Source organism: Petromyzon marinus, chromosome 75, assembly GCF_048934315.1.
Source record: "Petromyzon marinus isolate PM22_M1 ecotype Great Lakes invasive population chromosome 75, UKy_Petmar_22M1.pri1.0, whole genome shotgun sequence".
NCBI classification, from domain to species: Eukaryota; Metazoa; Chordata; class Hyperoartia; order Petromyzontiformes; family Petromyzontidae; genus Petromyzon; species Petromyzon marinus.
In genome coordinates, this window is record NC_133741.1 from 6,954,473 (window position 1) to 6,971,847 (window position 17,375).

At 59.1% G+C, this 17,375-nt stretch overlaps 1 protein-coding gene across 1 annotated transcript in view; it reads left to right on the top strand.

Annotated features, from left to right (window-relative positions):
- The window catches only part of MEPCE (methylphosphate capping enzyme), a 58,359-nt gene that overhangs the window by 24,199 nt on the left and 16,785 nt on the right, over positions 1–17,375 (top strand). The window contains exons 3-5 of the mRNA XM_076056462.1: positions 3,740–4,251; positions 5,700–8,213; positions 12,537–12,755. Of these exons, the coding sequence (XP_075912577.1) occupies positions 3,740–4,251; positions 5,700–8,213; positions 12,537–12,755 (3,245 nt within the window). The remainder of the gene's footprint in view (positions 1–3,739; positions 4,252–5,699; positions 8,214–12,536; positions 12,756–17,375) is intronic.

Genomic DNA, 17,375 nt, shown 5'->3' on the forward strand with positions numbered 1-17,375 from the left:
TCACCCCTCACTCTCACTCACCTACTGACTCACCCCTCACTCACCCACTCACCACTCACTCACCTACTGACCCATCCCTCACCCCTCACTCACCCACTCACCATTCATTCACCTACTGACCCATCCCTCACCCCTCACTCTCACTCACCTACTGACCCATCCCTCACCCCTCACTCACCCACTCACCACTCATTCACCTACTGACCCATCCCTCACCCCTCACTCTCACTCACCTACTGATCCATCCCTCACCCCTCACTCACCACTCACTCACCTACTGACCCATCCCTCACCCCTCACTCTCACTCACTCACCTACTGACCCATCCCTCACCCCTCACTCACCCACTCACCACTCATTCACCTACTGACCCATCCCTCACCCCTCACTCTCACTCACCTACTGACCCATCCCTCACCCCTCACTCACCACTCACTCACCTACTGACCCATCCCTCACCCCTCACTCTCACTCACTCACCTACTGACCCATCCCTCACCCCTCACTCACCCACTCACCACTCATTTACCTACTGAACCATCCCTCACCCCTCACTCACTCACTCACCTACTGATCCATCCCTCACCCCTCACTCACCCACTCACCACTCACTCACCTACTGACCCATCCCTCACCCCTCACACTCACCTACTGACTCACCCCTCACTCACCCACTCACCACTCACTCACCTACTGACCCATCCCTCACCCCTCACTCACCCACTCACCACTCATTCACCTACTGACCCATCCCTCACCCCTCACTCTCACTCACCTACTGATCCATCCCTCACCCCTCACTCACTCACTCACCTACTGATCCATCCCTCACTCACCCACTCACCACTCACTCACCTACTGACCCATCCCTCACCCCTCACTCTCACTCACCTACTGACTCACCCCTCACTCACCCACTCACCACTCACTCACCTACTGACCCATCCCTCACCCCTCACTCACCCACTCACCACTCATTTACCTACTGACCCATCCCTCACCCCTCACTCATTCACCTACTGACCCATCCCTCACCCCTCACTCTCACTCACCTACTGATCCATCCCTCACCCCTCACTCACCACTCACTCACCTACTGACCCATCCCTCACCCCTCACTCTCACTCACTCACCTACTGACCCATCCCTCACCCCTCACTCACCCACTCACCACTCATTCACCTACTGACCCATCCCTCACCCCTCTCACTCACTCACCTACTGACCCATCCCTCACCCCTCACTCACCCACTCACCACTCATTTACCTACTGACCCATCCCTCACCCCTCACTCACTCACTCACCTACTGATCCATCCCTCACTCACCCACTCACCACTCACTCACCTACTGACCCATCCCTCACCCCTCACTCACTCACTCACCTACTGATCCATCCCTCACCCCTCACTCACCCATTTACCACTCACTTACCTACTGACCCATCCCTCACCCCTCACTCACTCACTCACCTACTGATCCATCCCTCACCCCTCACTCACCCACTCACCACTCACTCACCTACTGATCCATCACTTTACACTCACCACGGTGTGGTTGTGCTGTGAGTCTCACGCTCACCACGGTGTGGTTGTGGTTGTGGTGGGAGTCTCACGCTCGCCACGCTGTTGTGGTTGTGGTGGGAGTCTCAGGCTCACCACGCTGTTGTGGTTGTGGTGGGAGTCTCACGCTCACCACGCTGTTGTGGTTGTGGTGGGAGTCTCACGCTCACCACGGTGTGGTTGTGGTTGTGGTGTTTGTCTCACACTCACCAGTGTTGTTGTGGTTGTGGTGTTTGTCTCACGCTCACCACGGTGTGGTTGTGGTTGTGGTGTTTGTCTCACACTCACCAGTGTTGTTGTGGTTGTGGTGTTTGTCTCACGCTCACCACGGTGTGGTTGTGGTGTTTGTCTCACACTCACCAGTGTTGTTGTGGTTGTGGTGTTTGTCTCACGCTCACCACGGTGTGGTTGTGGTTGTGGTGTTTGTCTCACACTCACCAGTGTTGTTGTGGTTGTGGTGTTTGTCTCACGCTCACCACGGTGTGGTTGTGGTTGTGGTGTTTGTCTCACACTCACCACGCTGTTGTGGTTGTGGTGGGAGTCTCACGCTCACCACGGTGTGGTTGTGGTTGTGGTGTTTGTCTCACACTCACCAGTGTTGTTGTGGTTGTGGTGTTTGTCTCACGCTCACCACGGTGTGGTTGTGGTGTTTGTATCACACTCACCAGTGTTGTTGTGGTTGTGGTGTTTGTCTCACGCTCACCACGCTGTTGTGGTTGTGGTGGGAGTCTCACGCTCACCACGGTGTGGTTGTGGTTGTGGTGTTTGTCTCACACTCACCAGTGTTGTTGTGGTTGTGGTGTTTGTCTCACGCTCACCACGGTGTGGTTGTGGTTGTGGTGTTTGTCTCACACTCACCAGTGTTGTTGTGGTTGTGGTGTTTGTCTCACGCTCACCACGCTGTTGTGGTTGTGGTGGGAGTCTCACGCTCACCACGGTGTGGTTGTGGTTGTGGTGTTTGTCTCACGCTCACCATGGTGTGGTTGTGGTTGTGGTGGGAGTCTCACGCTCACCACGCGGTTGTGGTTGTGGTGTTTGTCTCACACTCACCACGGTGTGGTTGTGGTTGTGGTGTTTGTCTCACGCTCACCAGTGTTGTTGTGGTTGTGGTGTTTGTCTCACGCTCACCACGGTGTGGTTGTGGTTGTGGTGTTTGTCTCACACTCACCAGTGTTGTTGTGGTTGTGGTGTTTGTCTCACGCTCACCACGCTGTTGTGGTTGTGGTGGGAGTCTCACGCTCACCACGGTGTGGTTGTGGTTGTGGTGTTTGTCTCACGCTCACCATGGTGTGGTTGTGGTTGTGGTGGGAGTCTCACGCTCACCACGCGGTTGTGGTTGTGGTGTTTGTCTCACACTCACCACGGTGTGGTTGTGGTTGTGGTGTTTGTCTCACGCTCACCACGGTGTGGTTGTGGTTGTGGTGTTTGTCTCACGCTCACCATGGTGTGGTTGTGGTTGTGGTGGGAGTCTCACGCTCACCACGGTGTGGTTGTGGTTGTGGTGTTTGTCTCACGCTCACCACGGTGTGGTTGTGGTTGTGGTGTTTGTCTCACACTCACCAGTGTTGTTGTGGTTGTGGTGTTTGTCTCACGCTCACCACGGTGTGGTTGTGGTTGTGGTGTTTGTCTCACGCTCACCACGCTGTGGTTGTGGTTGTGGTGTTTGTCTCACGCTCACCAGTGTTGTTGTGGTTGTGGTGTTTGTCTCACGCTCACCAGTGTTGTTGTGGTTGTGGTGTTTGTCTCACGCTCACCACGCTGTTGTAGTTGTGGTGTTTGTCTCACGCTCACCACGGTGTGGTTGTGGTTGTGGTGGGAGTCTCACGCTCACCACGCTGTTGTGGTTGTGGTGTTTGTCTCACGCTCACCACGGTGTGGTTGTGGTTGTGGTGTTTGTCTCACGCTCACCAGTGTTGTTGTGGTTGTGGTGTTTGTCTCACACTCACCAGTGTTGTTGTGGTTGTGGTGTTTGTCTCACGCTCACCACGGTGTGGTTGTGGTTGTGGTGGGAGTCTCACGCTCACCACGCTGTTGTGGTTGTGGTGTTTGTCTCACGCTCACCACGGTGTGGTTGTGGTTGTGGTGTTTGTCTCACGCTCACCACGGTGTGGTTGTGGTTGTGGTGTTTGTCTCACGCTCACCACGGTGTGGTTGTGGTTGTGGTGTTTGTCTGGCAGGGGAGCCGCCCCAGGGCCGGGCTGTCCACGGCCCTCGTCACCGCCCCCGGCACCGCCGGAGCAGTGCCGGGACCCTCGAGGCCCCGGCCAGAGACGGCGGCGGCGGCGTCGCAGGAGGAGGAGCAGGAGGAGGGGCGGGGCCCAAGGTTGGGGTGGGCGGGGCCGGCGTGGAAGTGGGCGGGGCCTGCGGAGGGGCGGGCGCCGGCAGGGGCGGGGCTCGGGGAGGGGTGGGCGCTTCCAGAGGGGGTCTGGGTGGGACCAGGGGTGGGGTTGGCGGGGCCAGGGCGGGCGGGGGCGGGGCCAAGGGTGGCCGGGGCGGGGCCGGCTACGAGATGGGCGGGGCCGGCGGAGGGGTGGGCGGGGCCAGGGGCGGCGGGGGCGGGGTGAGGCCCGGGTGTGGGCGTCGCCAGAGGAAGCGGGTGGCGTCCGAGTCCATCCTGCTTCCCACTCGCTTCTTGCTGGGCGGCAACATCTATGACCCGCTGAACCTCAACAGCCTCCTGGACGAAGAGGTGGGTCCACGCAGCGTTCACGGTGGCTAGATGGTTGACGCAGGAGGTCGTGGGTTCGATCCCGACCCTGACGAGATGTTAACTACCTTCGCCTGGTACACAGGAGGTCGTGGGTTCTATCACGACCCTGATGAGATGTTGACTACCTCGCCTGGTACGCAGGAGGTCGTGGGTTCAGCCCTGACCCTGACGAGATGTTAACTACCTTCGCCTGGTGTACAGGAGGTCGTGGGTTCGATCCCAACCCTGATGAGATGTTAACTACCTCGCCTGGTGTACAGGAGGTCGTGGGTTCAACCCAGACTCTGATGAGATGTTAACTACCTCGCCTGGTACGCAGGAGGTCGTGGGTTCGATCCCAACCCTGATGAGATGTTAACTTCCTTCGCCTGGTACGCAGGAGGTCGTGGGTTCAGCCCTGACCCTGACGAGATGTTAACTACCTCGCCTGGTACACAGGAGGTCGTGGGTTCTATCACGACCCTTATGAGATGTTAACTACCTTCGCATGGTACGCAAAAGGTCGTGGGTTCTATCCCAACCCTGATGAGATGTTGACTACCTCGCCTGGTACACAGGAGGTCGTGGGTTCTATCACGACCCTGATGAGATGTTGACTACCTCGCCTGGTACGCAGGAGGTCGTGGGTTGTATCACGACCCTGACGAGATGTTAACTACCTTCGCCTGGTACGCAAAAGGTCGTGGGTTCTATCCCAACCCTGATGAGATGTTGACTACCTCGCCTGGTACGCAGGAGGTCGTGGGTTCTATCACGACCCTGACGAGATGTTGACTACCTCGCCTGGTACGCAGGAGGTCGTGGGTTGTATCACGACCCTGACGAGATGTTAACTACCTTCGCCTGCTTCTAACAGTAGCTGTAACGCTACCGGGTAACGGCCACTTTGCCCGATAACCTGAGGTGGGGGGGGGGGGGTGGTGGTGGTGGTGCAGCCTAACCCTTGTAGCGGGGGGCCCCCTACACACTCATGGCTGCCCTCTCTCACGGTTCCTCGGCTACGGTGACCTAGCGGAGGCTGACCGGGCCTAGCCAGGGCGTCCGGGCTCTCGCCGCTGGTTCCGCTACGACCGAGGCTCTTAGTCGGGGCCGGGTCCCCCCAGGGTGGTGGTCAAAAAAATAAATAAATAAGCGGACAACAACAAAAAAAACGCACTCTGACAATGTATGCAATATTATCAGAGTTTTTTTTTTAATTTTAATTGTGCATTTCGACCACAAGTGAATGTGTCTGATGCGAAACCGCGATTCCTTGTTTCGTTGCCGGAAATAAAGGGGACAAGCCGCCATTATTATTATTATTATTACTACTACGACGCTTTGGTAACTGGCGAAGGCGGTCTTGACGATGTCCGTCCATGGTTGTCTGCGCGTGTCCGTGTCCGTCCGTCCGTGTCCGTGCGTCCGTCCGCGTCCGTGCCCGCCAGGTGAGCCGCGCCCTCAACGCCTTCACCCCCAAGTCGTCGCCGCTGCCGGCGCGCGGCTCGGAGCCGCTGGAGATCGTGGTGCCCCGCGACATCACCGATCCCCTTGACCTCATGACCCCCGCCGCCTCGGACGCGGGAGCCGCCCCCAACAGGCGCAACCGCAAGCGCCACCGCAACCGCCACCACCGCAACAACGGCGTCGCCGCAGCCGCAGCCGCCGCCGCTGTCGCCGCCGCCAACAGCAGCAGCAGCAATGGCCGGGAGTCGAACTCGGGGGAGTTGGGATCCGATGGAGCGTCGCCCGCCACGCGGATTTGCTCGGCGACGATGACGCCGCCGCTGCCGCCGCAGCAGCAGCAGCAGCAGCAACAACAACAACAACCGCCACCGCGTTCATCTCTCGCCGCCGTGCCGACAACGCCGACAACGCCGACCTCCTCCGCCCCGCGGCGCGCTCCGTCTCCCCCGCGGCGGTCCCTGTCGTGCCCGGCGCTCCCGGCAGCCGGCGTCGCCGCGGTCGCCGCCGGTCTGGGCTTCCAGCCGGCGTTGGCGCTGGCGGCCGAGGACGCGGAGGCGGAGGAGGAGGAGGAGGAGGAGGCGGAGGAGGAGGAGGAGTCGGCGAGGAAGAGGGACGAGACCGACCCGCTGGGCGGCGTGGTGAGCGCCGTGGTGGAGGCGGCGCTGAGAGGGGCGACGCCGGCGGTGAACGGCGCGGCGGGTCCCGGCTTCGGCGTCGGCGTCGTCGGCGATGCGGCGGCGAGGGCGGCGAAGCGTTGCGGCGGGGAGGTCCCTCTGGCCTCGCCGTGCAAGCGGTTAAAGAGATCTCATCCTCACCATCAGCAGCAGCAGCAGCAGCCTACGGACTCGAGACCGCAGCAGCAGCAGCAGCGGCAGCAGAAACAACAGCAGAAGCAGGTTTGTAAACAGAAGCAGCAGCATCAGCAGCAGCAACATAAACAGGACTCGCTACAGCAGCAGCAGCAGAAGCAGCAGCAGCAGCAGCCAGACTCGAGACAGAAACAACAGCAGCAGCAGCAGCAGCAGCATAAACAGGACTCGCTACAGCAGCAGCAGAAGCAGCAGAAACAGGACTCGTTACAGAAGCAGCAGCAGCAGCAGCAGCAGCAGCCAGACTCGAGACAGAAGCACAGGCAGAGACATCAGGAAGCACGGCAGCAGCACCACCACCACCACCACCAGCAGCAGCAGCGGCAGCAGCGCCAGCAGCAGCAGCAGCAGCAGCAGCAGGCCGGCGCTGCCGGCGGCGACCGCCGCCGCGTCCGCCGAACCTTCCAGTACGGCAACTACAGCCGCTACTACGGCTACCGCAACGCGGGGGGCTCTGCGGACGCGCGCCTCTCGCTGCTGCGTCCCGAGTGGTTCCGCGGGCTCGACGTGCTGGACCTGGGCTGCAACGCGGGACACGTGGCGCTGAGCGTGGCGCGCGACCTGGGCCCCGCGCGCGTCGTCGGCGTCGACATCGACCCCGCGCTGGTGGCGGCCGCCCGGCGCAACGTGCGCTACTACCTCGCCGGCGGGGGCGGGGGCGGCGGCGGCGCGGCGGCCTCGGGGGGAGGAGGCACGGAGGCGGCGGAGGCGGCGGAGGCGGCGGAGGCGGCGGAGGCGGCGGAGGCGGCGGAGGCGGCGGAGGCGGCGGAGGCGGCGGAGGCGGCGGAGGCGGCGGAGGCGGCGGAGGCGGCGGAGGCGGCGGAGGCGGCGGAGGCGGCGCCGACGCGGGGGACGGATGAGGAGGAGGCGGCGGCGGGGGCGGAGGCGCCGGTAGCGATGGAGGGGAGTCGAGAGCCGGCGGGGGCGGAGACTCTGGCGGCGGGGGCGGAGACTCTGGCGGCGGGGGCGGAGACTCTGGCGGCGGGGGCGGAGACTCTGGCGGCGGGGGCGGAGACTCTGGCGGCGGGGGCGGAGACTCTGGCGGCGGGGGCGGAGACTCTGGCGGCGGGGGCGGAGACTCTGGCGGCGGGGGCGGAGACTCCGGTAGCGATGGAGGGGAGTCGAGAGCCGGTGAGGGCGGAGACTCCGGCGGGGGCGGAGACTCCGGTAGCGATGGAGGGGAGTCGAGAGCCGGCGGGGGCGGAGACTCCGGCGGCGGCGGCGATGGAGTGGACCGGGCGGCGCGGCACCGGGGAGGGAGCGCTCGGCGCTCCGGCCGGGACGGCTGGTGGAGGGGCGACGATGGAGGAGGAGACGGAGGAGGAGATGGAGGAGGAGACGTCCACCCGGCGGGCCAAATCCTCGTCGCCCGCGGCCGGGGCGGCGGCGGCGGCGGCGGGAGACTCCGCCGGGGTTGGTCAGGCAGCCGTGGGCGGTACGTCTCCCGCGACGGGGATCGCCATGGGAGCTGCGGCGGCAGCGGCGGAGGAGGAGGAGGAGCAGGAGGAGATGGAGGTTGAGGAGGTGGCGAAGTTGGCGGGGCCGCGGGGCTCCTCTGTGAGCGGGGAGGCGGGGGCGCTGCCCCAGGCCGTGCCGCGCTTCCCCGCCAACGTCACCTTCGTGCAGGTGGGTGGGGGGGGTGGTGTGTGTGTGGGGGGGGGGGGGAGTGTCTGCCTCAATGGCCCGCGATCACAAATCCACATTTAACTCCATCAAAACAGTAACCTGCAGCGCCACGCATGATGGGGAAGAAACGGTGATCCAATCTCCGACCCCCCCGTGAGGTCCTGGGGGACGGGAAATCCCTCGACATGGAAAACATTGTGGCGCAAAGTGAGGATGACCCTGCTGAGGCTGCGGTGCCTCAAATATTGGAGGAAGAAGTTCACCCCCTGTGAGTGGCTGGCTGAGGTGCCATCTGTTGAGGAAGTACTGAAGGCGATCCGGAGTCTAAGACCAGGAAAGTCACCGGGCAGAGATGATCTCCCAAGCGAAATGCTGAGGGGAGGGTGGCGTTTGTGCACAGACTGCCCTACATGACATCATAACAACAGTCTGGACCACTGGACGGGTTCCGCAGGATTGGAAGGTTGCCCTGGTGGTCCCACTCTTTAAGAAGGCGGACCGCACAGTCTGTAACAACTACAGGGGCATCTCATTCCTCAGTGTTCCCGGGAAAGGTCCTGGCAAGGATTATTCAACATCGCCTTGCCAGGCGCGCTGAGGAGAGGCTTGCGGAGCCCCAATGCGGTTTCAGGAAAGGGCGGTCCTGCACAGATGCCATATTTTCTGTCCGTTTGCTAAAACAGAAGTGTAGGGAATTCCAACAAGACCTACAGTTCTGCTTTATTGACCTGGTCAAGGCCTATGATACCATCAGTAGGCCTGGGCTCTGGATTGTTCTTCATGCTTTCGGAGTCCCTGACCCTCTGCTCACGCTCATTAAGGACCTTCATGATGGTGAGCAGGCCCGGGTAAAACTACGTGGCCGGGAGTCGGAACCATTCCCTGTTCACCTTGGGGTGCGACAGGGATGTCCTCTGGCTCCCACATTATTTAACATATTTTTCGACCACGTAGTCCGTGAAGCCTTTGATGGCTGTACCGGAGGAATTTCCATCTGGCAAAGATACAATGGGAGGCTGATCGATGCCCGGGTGCGGTCAACGGATGGCTCCTTATTGGTCAACCACATTATGTATGCCGATGATCTGGTAATCGCTGCTCACTCCGAGGAGGAGTTGGAGGCTCTGCTGCTAAACCTGGAGCGTGCCACTAAGAGGTGGGGCCTTACCATCAGCCCCACCAAAACTAAACACCTGCCTGGGTATTTTGTACCATTGGGCAATCCACCCACACAACTCCCAATCAGTGATGAGGCAGTTGTGGAAAGATTGGAGAGTTTCCCATATCTTGGCAGTGTGCTCATGACCAGCTCCGGTTTGACAGCAGAGGTCTCGCTCCTAATCAGCCGAGCGGGATTATCTTTTTATCGGCTGCGTAATGCTGTGTGGAAGCTACCTGGTCTGTCACTCCGCACGAATCTTTTGGTCTTCCCAGCCACGGTCAAGTTCCTCCCTTCTTTACGCTTGTGAAACGTGGACCCCCTAATGGAACATCTGCGCTGGTTAGAAACATTTAGGCTGGCCTGCCTATGATCCATCCTGGGTTTAACCAACAGGCTGAACTGTGTGAGGAGCTCACAAATCCTCGGAAGATCTGGACAGTCCCATCGGTGAGCTCCTCCAGCAGGCAAGGCTGCGTTTGCTGGGTCATGTAGCCCGCATGCCTAGCCACCGCATGCCTGAACAACTTTTGTTCGGCTGGATAGAAGGGGCTAAAACGGGCATGACATGGGCTGGAGAAGAGATGGAGTGATGTGGTACAGGAGGACTGGAGCTGAATAGACTTGCCGATGCCTGGTACCAGTGGGTGTGAAGATCGGCCTCTGTGGAGGTGGAGGCTCGTGAAGGATGCTGCTCGGCAGTTGGAGGCAGTCGCCCTCCAACAACAACGGAGGGCGGAGGAGCGACGCTCGCAACAATGAGCGGAGCGCTGGGTGGCTAAATCACAGCAAGTTGGCGCAGTAGGGGGCACAGGTGGTGCATCAGCCAGTCATCTCAGTCAGTCGACCCGTGGCACCTGCTGGGTCTGCCCCGTGACCTCCTGCCAGCGGGCGTTCGACACTCCACGTGGCCTCAACGTGCACATAGCCTGGCACAAGCGCCGTGGTGACGTCACCCCCACTTAGTGGCGAATGGCGGTTGTTGTGTGTGCAGGTCCAGTAGAAATAGCCCCCTTACCTCCTCCACGGTGCCGGATGGTAGCGCTGTGGTGTGCACAGCGCCGTGGAGGGAAGTCCAATTCAATTGGCTAATCCTCCCACGGGGCGCATCCGCCACCACAGTGGCCAATGGGGGGCTCTGAACGGGTGCGAGGGGCTGCTGGTAACCCCTCCCCATCCCCCCACCCCCCATACGAGTACCACTAAAACACGCGTTTAAAAATCCAATTATAAGCCTCTTCCGGGGGGGTGAGTGGGGAGGGAGGGAACAGGTGTCTATGACATCTCCTGGCCAACACAAAACCCCATTTGGCGGAGCCAGGAGGACTGAATCCCTTACCCCCTCGGGGTTTCTTCAGAAACGGCAAAAAGCCGCAGACCGGCATCGGACGCTCGTCTGTCGGTCAGCCCGTGGCACCTGTGGTCTGACCCCGCGACCCTCCCGCCAGCGGGCGCTCGACACTTCCCCCGAGGCCCATGGCCACGTGGAATTTTTCGAACGGCGCACTGCGGAGGAAAGGGAGCTGGACCGGTACCGCCCGGATCTCTGCGGTATTCAGGAGGTCCGGTGGACCGGCTCTGGCTCCTGCCACCATGAGGGATGGACAGTCCTCCTATTCGGGGCAGCAGACTGCCAAACAAACGGGGTGTGGCTCTTCTTCTGAACAAAAGAATGAAGGGGGCGTGGCGGTGAGGTTGTGGGAAGTTGTCAGCCCCAGGCTACTTTGGGCTCGCCTCGCCATCGACAAGAGGCGAGGAGTGGTGGTCGTGGTTGCTTATGACCCCCACCGAAGGCGAACATCCGTGGAGGGATGCAGGCAAAGCCGATGAGTCAGATGCCTTCTATGACCTCCTGTCACAGGTGCTGGCTAAAGTGGCCCCTCGGGATAGAGTCATCATGTTGGGTGACTTCAATGCCCGAGTTGGTCATGATACTGGCACCTGGTCTGGAGTGATTGGAGGGCATGGGCCAGATCAGCTCAATAACAACGGTAGGAGGCTGCTAGATTTTTGTGCAGCCCATGGGCTTGTAATTACCAACCACGCTGTTCCGGCATCGGTGCATCGGCGCATCTACACAACATTGTGGATGCATGCCGGGTGCAAGCATGAACAGCTTCCGGACTAAAACGTGTGTGTCTCTGTCTCCATGTTCCACCCCCGTGTCTCTCCGTGTCTCCCCCTGTGTCTCTCCGTGTCCCACCCCCGTGTCTCTCTCTGTGTCCCACCCCCGTGTCTCTCTCTGTGTCCCACCCCCGTGTCTCTCCATGTCCCACCCCCGTGTCTCTCCGTGTCCCACCCCCGTGTCTCTCCGTGTCCCACCCCCGTGTCTCTCTCTGTGTCCCACCCCCGTGTCTCTCCATGTCCCACCCCCGTGTCTCCGTGTCCCCCACCCCCGCGTCTCTCCGTGTCACCCACCCCCACGGCTCTCCGTGTCCCCCACCCCTGTGTCTGTGTCACCCACTCCGTGTCTCTCTGTGTCACCCACCCCCACGTCTCCGTGTCACCCACCCCCACGTCTCCGTGTCACCCACCCCCACGTCTCTCCGTGTCACCCACCCCCGCGTCTCTCCGTGTCACCCACCCCCACGTCTCTCCGTCATCCACCCCCGTGTCTCTGTGTCACCCACCCCCACGTCTCTGTCACCCACCCCCACGTCTCTGTCACCCACCCCCACGTCTCTCCGTGTCACCCACCCCCACGGCTCTCCGTGTCCCCCACCCCCGTGTCTGTGTCACCCACTCCGTGTCTCTCTGTGTCACCCACCCCCACGTCTCCGTGTCACCCACCCCCACGTCTCTCCGTGTCCCCCACCCCCACGTCTCTCCGTGTCACCCACCCCCACGTCTCTCCGTGTCACCCACCCCCACGTCTCTCCGTGTCACCCACCCCCACGTCTCTCCGTGTCCCCCACCCCCACGTCTCTCCATGTCATCCACCCCCGTGTCTCTGTGTCACCCACCCCCACGTCTCTGTCACCCACCCCGTGTCTCTCCGTGTCACCCACCCCCGTGTCTCTGTGTCACCCACCCCCACGTCTCTCCGTGTCACCCACCCCCACGTCTCTCCGTGTCACCCACCCCCACGTCTCTCCGTGTCACCCACCCCCACGTCTCTCCGTGTCTCACCCCACCTCCTCCCCCCACCGCGCGTCTCTCCCCAGGGCAACTACGTGGTGGACCACGACGACCTGGTGGAGCTCCAGCGGCCCCAGTTCGACACGGTGCTGTGCCTGAGCCTGACCAAGTGGGTGCACCTCAACTGGGGCGACGTCGGCCTGCGCCGCCTCTTCCGCCGAGCCTTCCTGCACCTGAGGCCCGGCGGGCGCCTGCTGCTGGAGCCCCAGCCCTGGGCCTCGTACCGCAAGCGGCGACGGCTCACGGTGGAGGGCGCCCGCCCGCTCGCTCGCACGCACGCACGCAGACTCACTCGCACGTAGACTCACTCACAGACTCACTCACAGACTCACTCACAGACTCACTCACACGTAGACTCACTCACTCACACGTAGACTCACTCACTCACACGTAGACTCACTCACTCACACGTAGACTCACTCACACACAGACTCACTCGCACGTAGACTCACACGTAGACTCACTCACTCACACGTAGACTCACTCACACACAGACTCACTCACTCGCAGACTCACTCACACGTAGACTCACTCACACACAGACTCACTCACTCGCACGTAGACTCACACGTAGACTCACTCACACGTAGACTCACTCACACGCAGACTCACTCGCACGTAGACTCACTCGCACGTAGACTCACTCGCACGCAGACTCACTCACTCGCAGACTCACTCACACGTAGACTCACTCACACACAGACTCACTCACTCGCAGACTCACTCACTCGCAGACTCACTCACACGTAGACTCACTCACTCGCAGACTCACTCACACGTAGACTCACTCACACACAGACTCACTCACTCGCAGACTCACTCACACGTAGACTCACTCACACACAGACTCACTCACTCGCAGACTCACTCACACGTAGACTCACTCACACGTAGACTCACTCACAGACTCACTCACACGTAGACTCACTCGCACGTAGACTCACTCACAGACTCACTCACTCACACGTAGACTCACTCACACACAGACTCACTCACTCGCAGACTCACTCACACGTAGACTCACTCACACACAGACTCACTCACTCGCAGACTCACTCACACGTAGACTCACTCACTCGCAGACTCACTCACTCGCAGACTCACTCACACGTAGACTCACTCACACGTAGACTCACTCACACACAGACTCACTCACACACAGACTCACTCACACACAGACTCACTCACTCACACGTAGACTCACTCACACACAGACTCACTCACACGTAGACTCACTCACTCACACGTAGACTCACTCACACACAGACTCACTCACACACAGACTCACTCACTCACACGTAGACTCACTCACACACAGACTCACTCACACGTAGACTCACTCACAGACTCACTCACACACAGACTCACTCACTCACACGTAGACTCACTCACACGTAGACTCACTCACTCGTAGACTCACTCACTCGTAGACTCACTCACACGTAGACTCACTCACTCACACGTAGACTCACTCACACGTAGACTCACTCACTCGTAGACTCACTCACTCGTAGACTCACTCACACGTAGACTCACTCACTCACACGTAGACTCGCTAGCACGTAGACTCACACGTAGACTCACTCACTCACACGTAGACTCACTCACACGTAGACTCGCACGTAGACTCACTCACTCACACGTAGACTCACACGTAGACTCACTCACTCACACGTAGACTCACTCACACGCAGACTCACTCACACGCAGACTCACTCACACGTAGACTCACTCACACGTAGACTCACTCGCACGTAGACTCACACGTAGACTCACTCACTCACACGTAGACTCACTCACACGTAGACTCACACGTAGACTCACTCACTCACACGTAGACTCACACGTAGACTCACTCACTCACACGTAGACTCACTCACACGTAGACTCACTCACACGCAGACTCACTCACACGTAGACTCACTCGCACGTAGACTCACTCGCACGTAGACTCACTCACACGTAGACTCACTCACACGTAGACTCACTCACTCGTAGACTCACTCACACGTAGACTCACTCACACGTAGACTCACTCACACGCAGACTCGCTCACTCACACGCAGACTCACTCACTCACACGCAGACTCACTCACTCGTAGACTCACTCACACGCAGACTCACTCACACGTAGACTCGCTCACTCGTAGACTCGCTCACACGCAGACTCACTCACACGTAGACTCGCTCACACGTAGACTCACTCACACGTAGACTCACTCACACGTAGACTCGCTCACTCGTAGACTCGCTCACACGCAGACTCGCTCACACGTAGACTCGCTCACACGTAGACTCACTCACACGTAGACTCACTCACGCGTAGACTCGCTCACACGTAGACTCACTCACTCGTAGACTCGCTCACACGTAGACTCGCTCACACGCAGACTCGCTCTCACGTAGACTCGCTCACACGTAGACTCACTCACACGTAGACTCACACGTAGACTCACTCACTCACACGTAGACTCACTCACACACAGACTCACTCACTCGCAGACTCACTCACTCGCAGACTCACTCACACGTAGACTCACTCACACGTAGACTCACTCACACACAGACTCACTCACTCACACGTAGACTCACTCACACACAGACTCACTCACAGACTCACTCACACACAGACTCACTCACTCACACGTAGACTCACTCACACGTAGACTCACTCACTCGTAGACTCACTCACTCGTAGACTCACTCACACGTAGACTCACACGTAGACTCACTCACACGTAGACTCACTCACACGTAGACTCACTCACACGTAGACTCACTCACACGTAGACTCACTCACACACAGACTCACTCACTCACACGTAGACTCACTCACACACAGACTCACTCACACGTAGACTCACTCACAGACTCACTCACACACAGACTCACTCACTCACACGTAGACTCACTCACTCGTAGACTCACTCACTCGTAGACTCACTCACTCGTAGACTCACTCACACGTAGACTCACTCACACGTAGACTCACTCACACGTAGACTCACTCACTCGTAGACTCACTCACTCGTAGACTCACTCACACGTAGACTCACTCACTCACACGTAGACTCACTCGCACGTAGACTCACACGTAGACTCACTCACTCACACGTAGACTCACTCACACGTAGACTCGCACGTAGACTCACTCACTCACACGTAGACTCACACGTAGACTCACTCACTCACACGTAGACTCACTCACACGCAGACTCACTCACACGCAGACTCACTCACACATAGACTCACTCACACGTAGACTCACTCGCACGTAGACTCACACGTAGACTCACTCACTCACACGTAGACTCACTCACACGTAGACTCACACGTAGACTCACTCACTCACACGTAGACTCACACGTAGACTCACTCACTCACACGTAGACTCACTCACACGTAGACTCACTCACACGCAGACTCACTCACACGTAGACTCACTCACACGTAGACTCACTCGCACGTAGACTCACTCACACGTAGACTCACTCACTCGTAGACTCACTCACACGCAGACTCACTCACACGCAGACTCACTCACACGTAGACTCACTCACACGCAGACTCACTCACACGCAGACTCACTCACTCGTAGACTCGCTCACACGCAGACTCACTCACACGTAGACTCGCTCACACGTAGACTCACTCACACGTAGACTCACTCACTCGTAGACTCACTCACACGTAGACTCGCTCACACGCAGACTCGCTCACACGTAGACTCGCTCACACGCAGACTCGCTCACACGCAGACTCACTCACACGCAGACTCACTCACACGCAGACTCACTCACACGCAGACTCACTCACACGCAGACTCACTCACACGCAGACTCACTCACACGCAGACTCACTCACACGCAGACTCAGTCACACGTAGACTCACTCACTCACTCACACACTCGCTCACACACTCACTCACACGCAGACTCACTCACACGTAGACTCACTCACACGCTCGCTCACACACTCACTCACACGCAGACTCACTCACACGTAGACTCACTCACACGCTCGCTCACACACTCACTCACACGTAGACTCACTCACACGCAGACTCACTCACACGCAGACTCACTCACACGCAGACTCACTCACACGCAGACTCACTCACACGCAGACTCACTCACACGCAGACTCACTCACACGTAGACTCACTCACTCACTCACACACTCGCTCACACACTCACTCACACGCAGACTCACTCACACGTAGACTCACTCACACGCTCGCTCACACACTCACTCACACGCAGACTCGCTCACACGTAGACTCACTCACACGCTCACTCACACGTAGACTCACTCACACGTAGACTCACTCACACACTCACTCACACGTAGACTCACTCACACGTAGACTCACTCACACGCAGACTCACTCACACGTAGACTCACTCACACGCAGACTCACTCACACGCAGACTCACTCACACGTAGACTCACTCACTCGTAGACTCACTCACACGTAGACTCGCTCACACACTCACTCACACGCAGACTCACTCACACGCAGACTCACTCACACGCAGACTCACTCACACGCAGACTCGCTCACACGTAGACTCACTCACACGCAGACTCACTCACACGCAGACTCACTCACACGCAGACTCACTCACACGCAGACTCACTCACACGCAGACTCACTCACACGCAGACTCACTCACACGCAGACTCACTCACACGTAGACTCACTCACTCACTCACACACTCGCTCACACACTCACTCACACGCAGACTCACTCACACGTAGACTCACTCACACGCTCGCTCACACACTCACTCACACGCAGACTCACTCACACGTAGACTCACTCACACGCTCGCTCACACACTCACTCACACGTAGACTCACT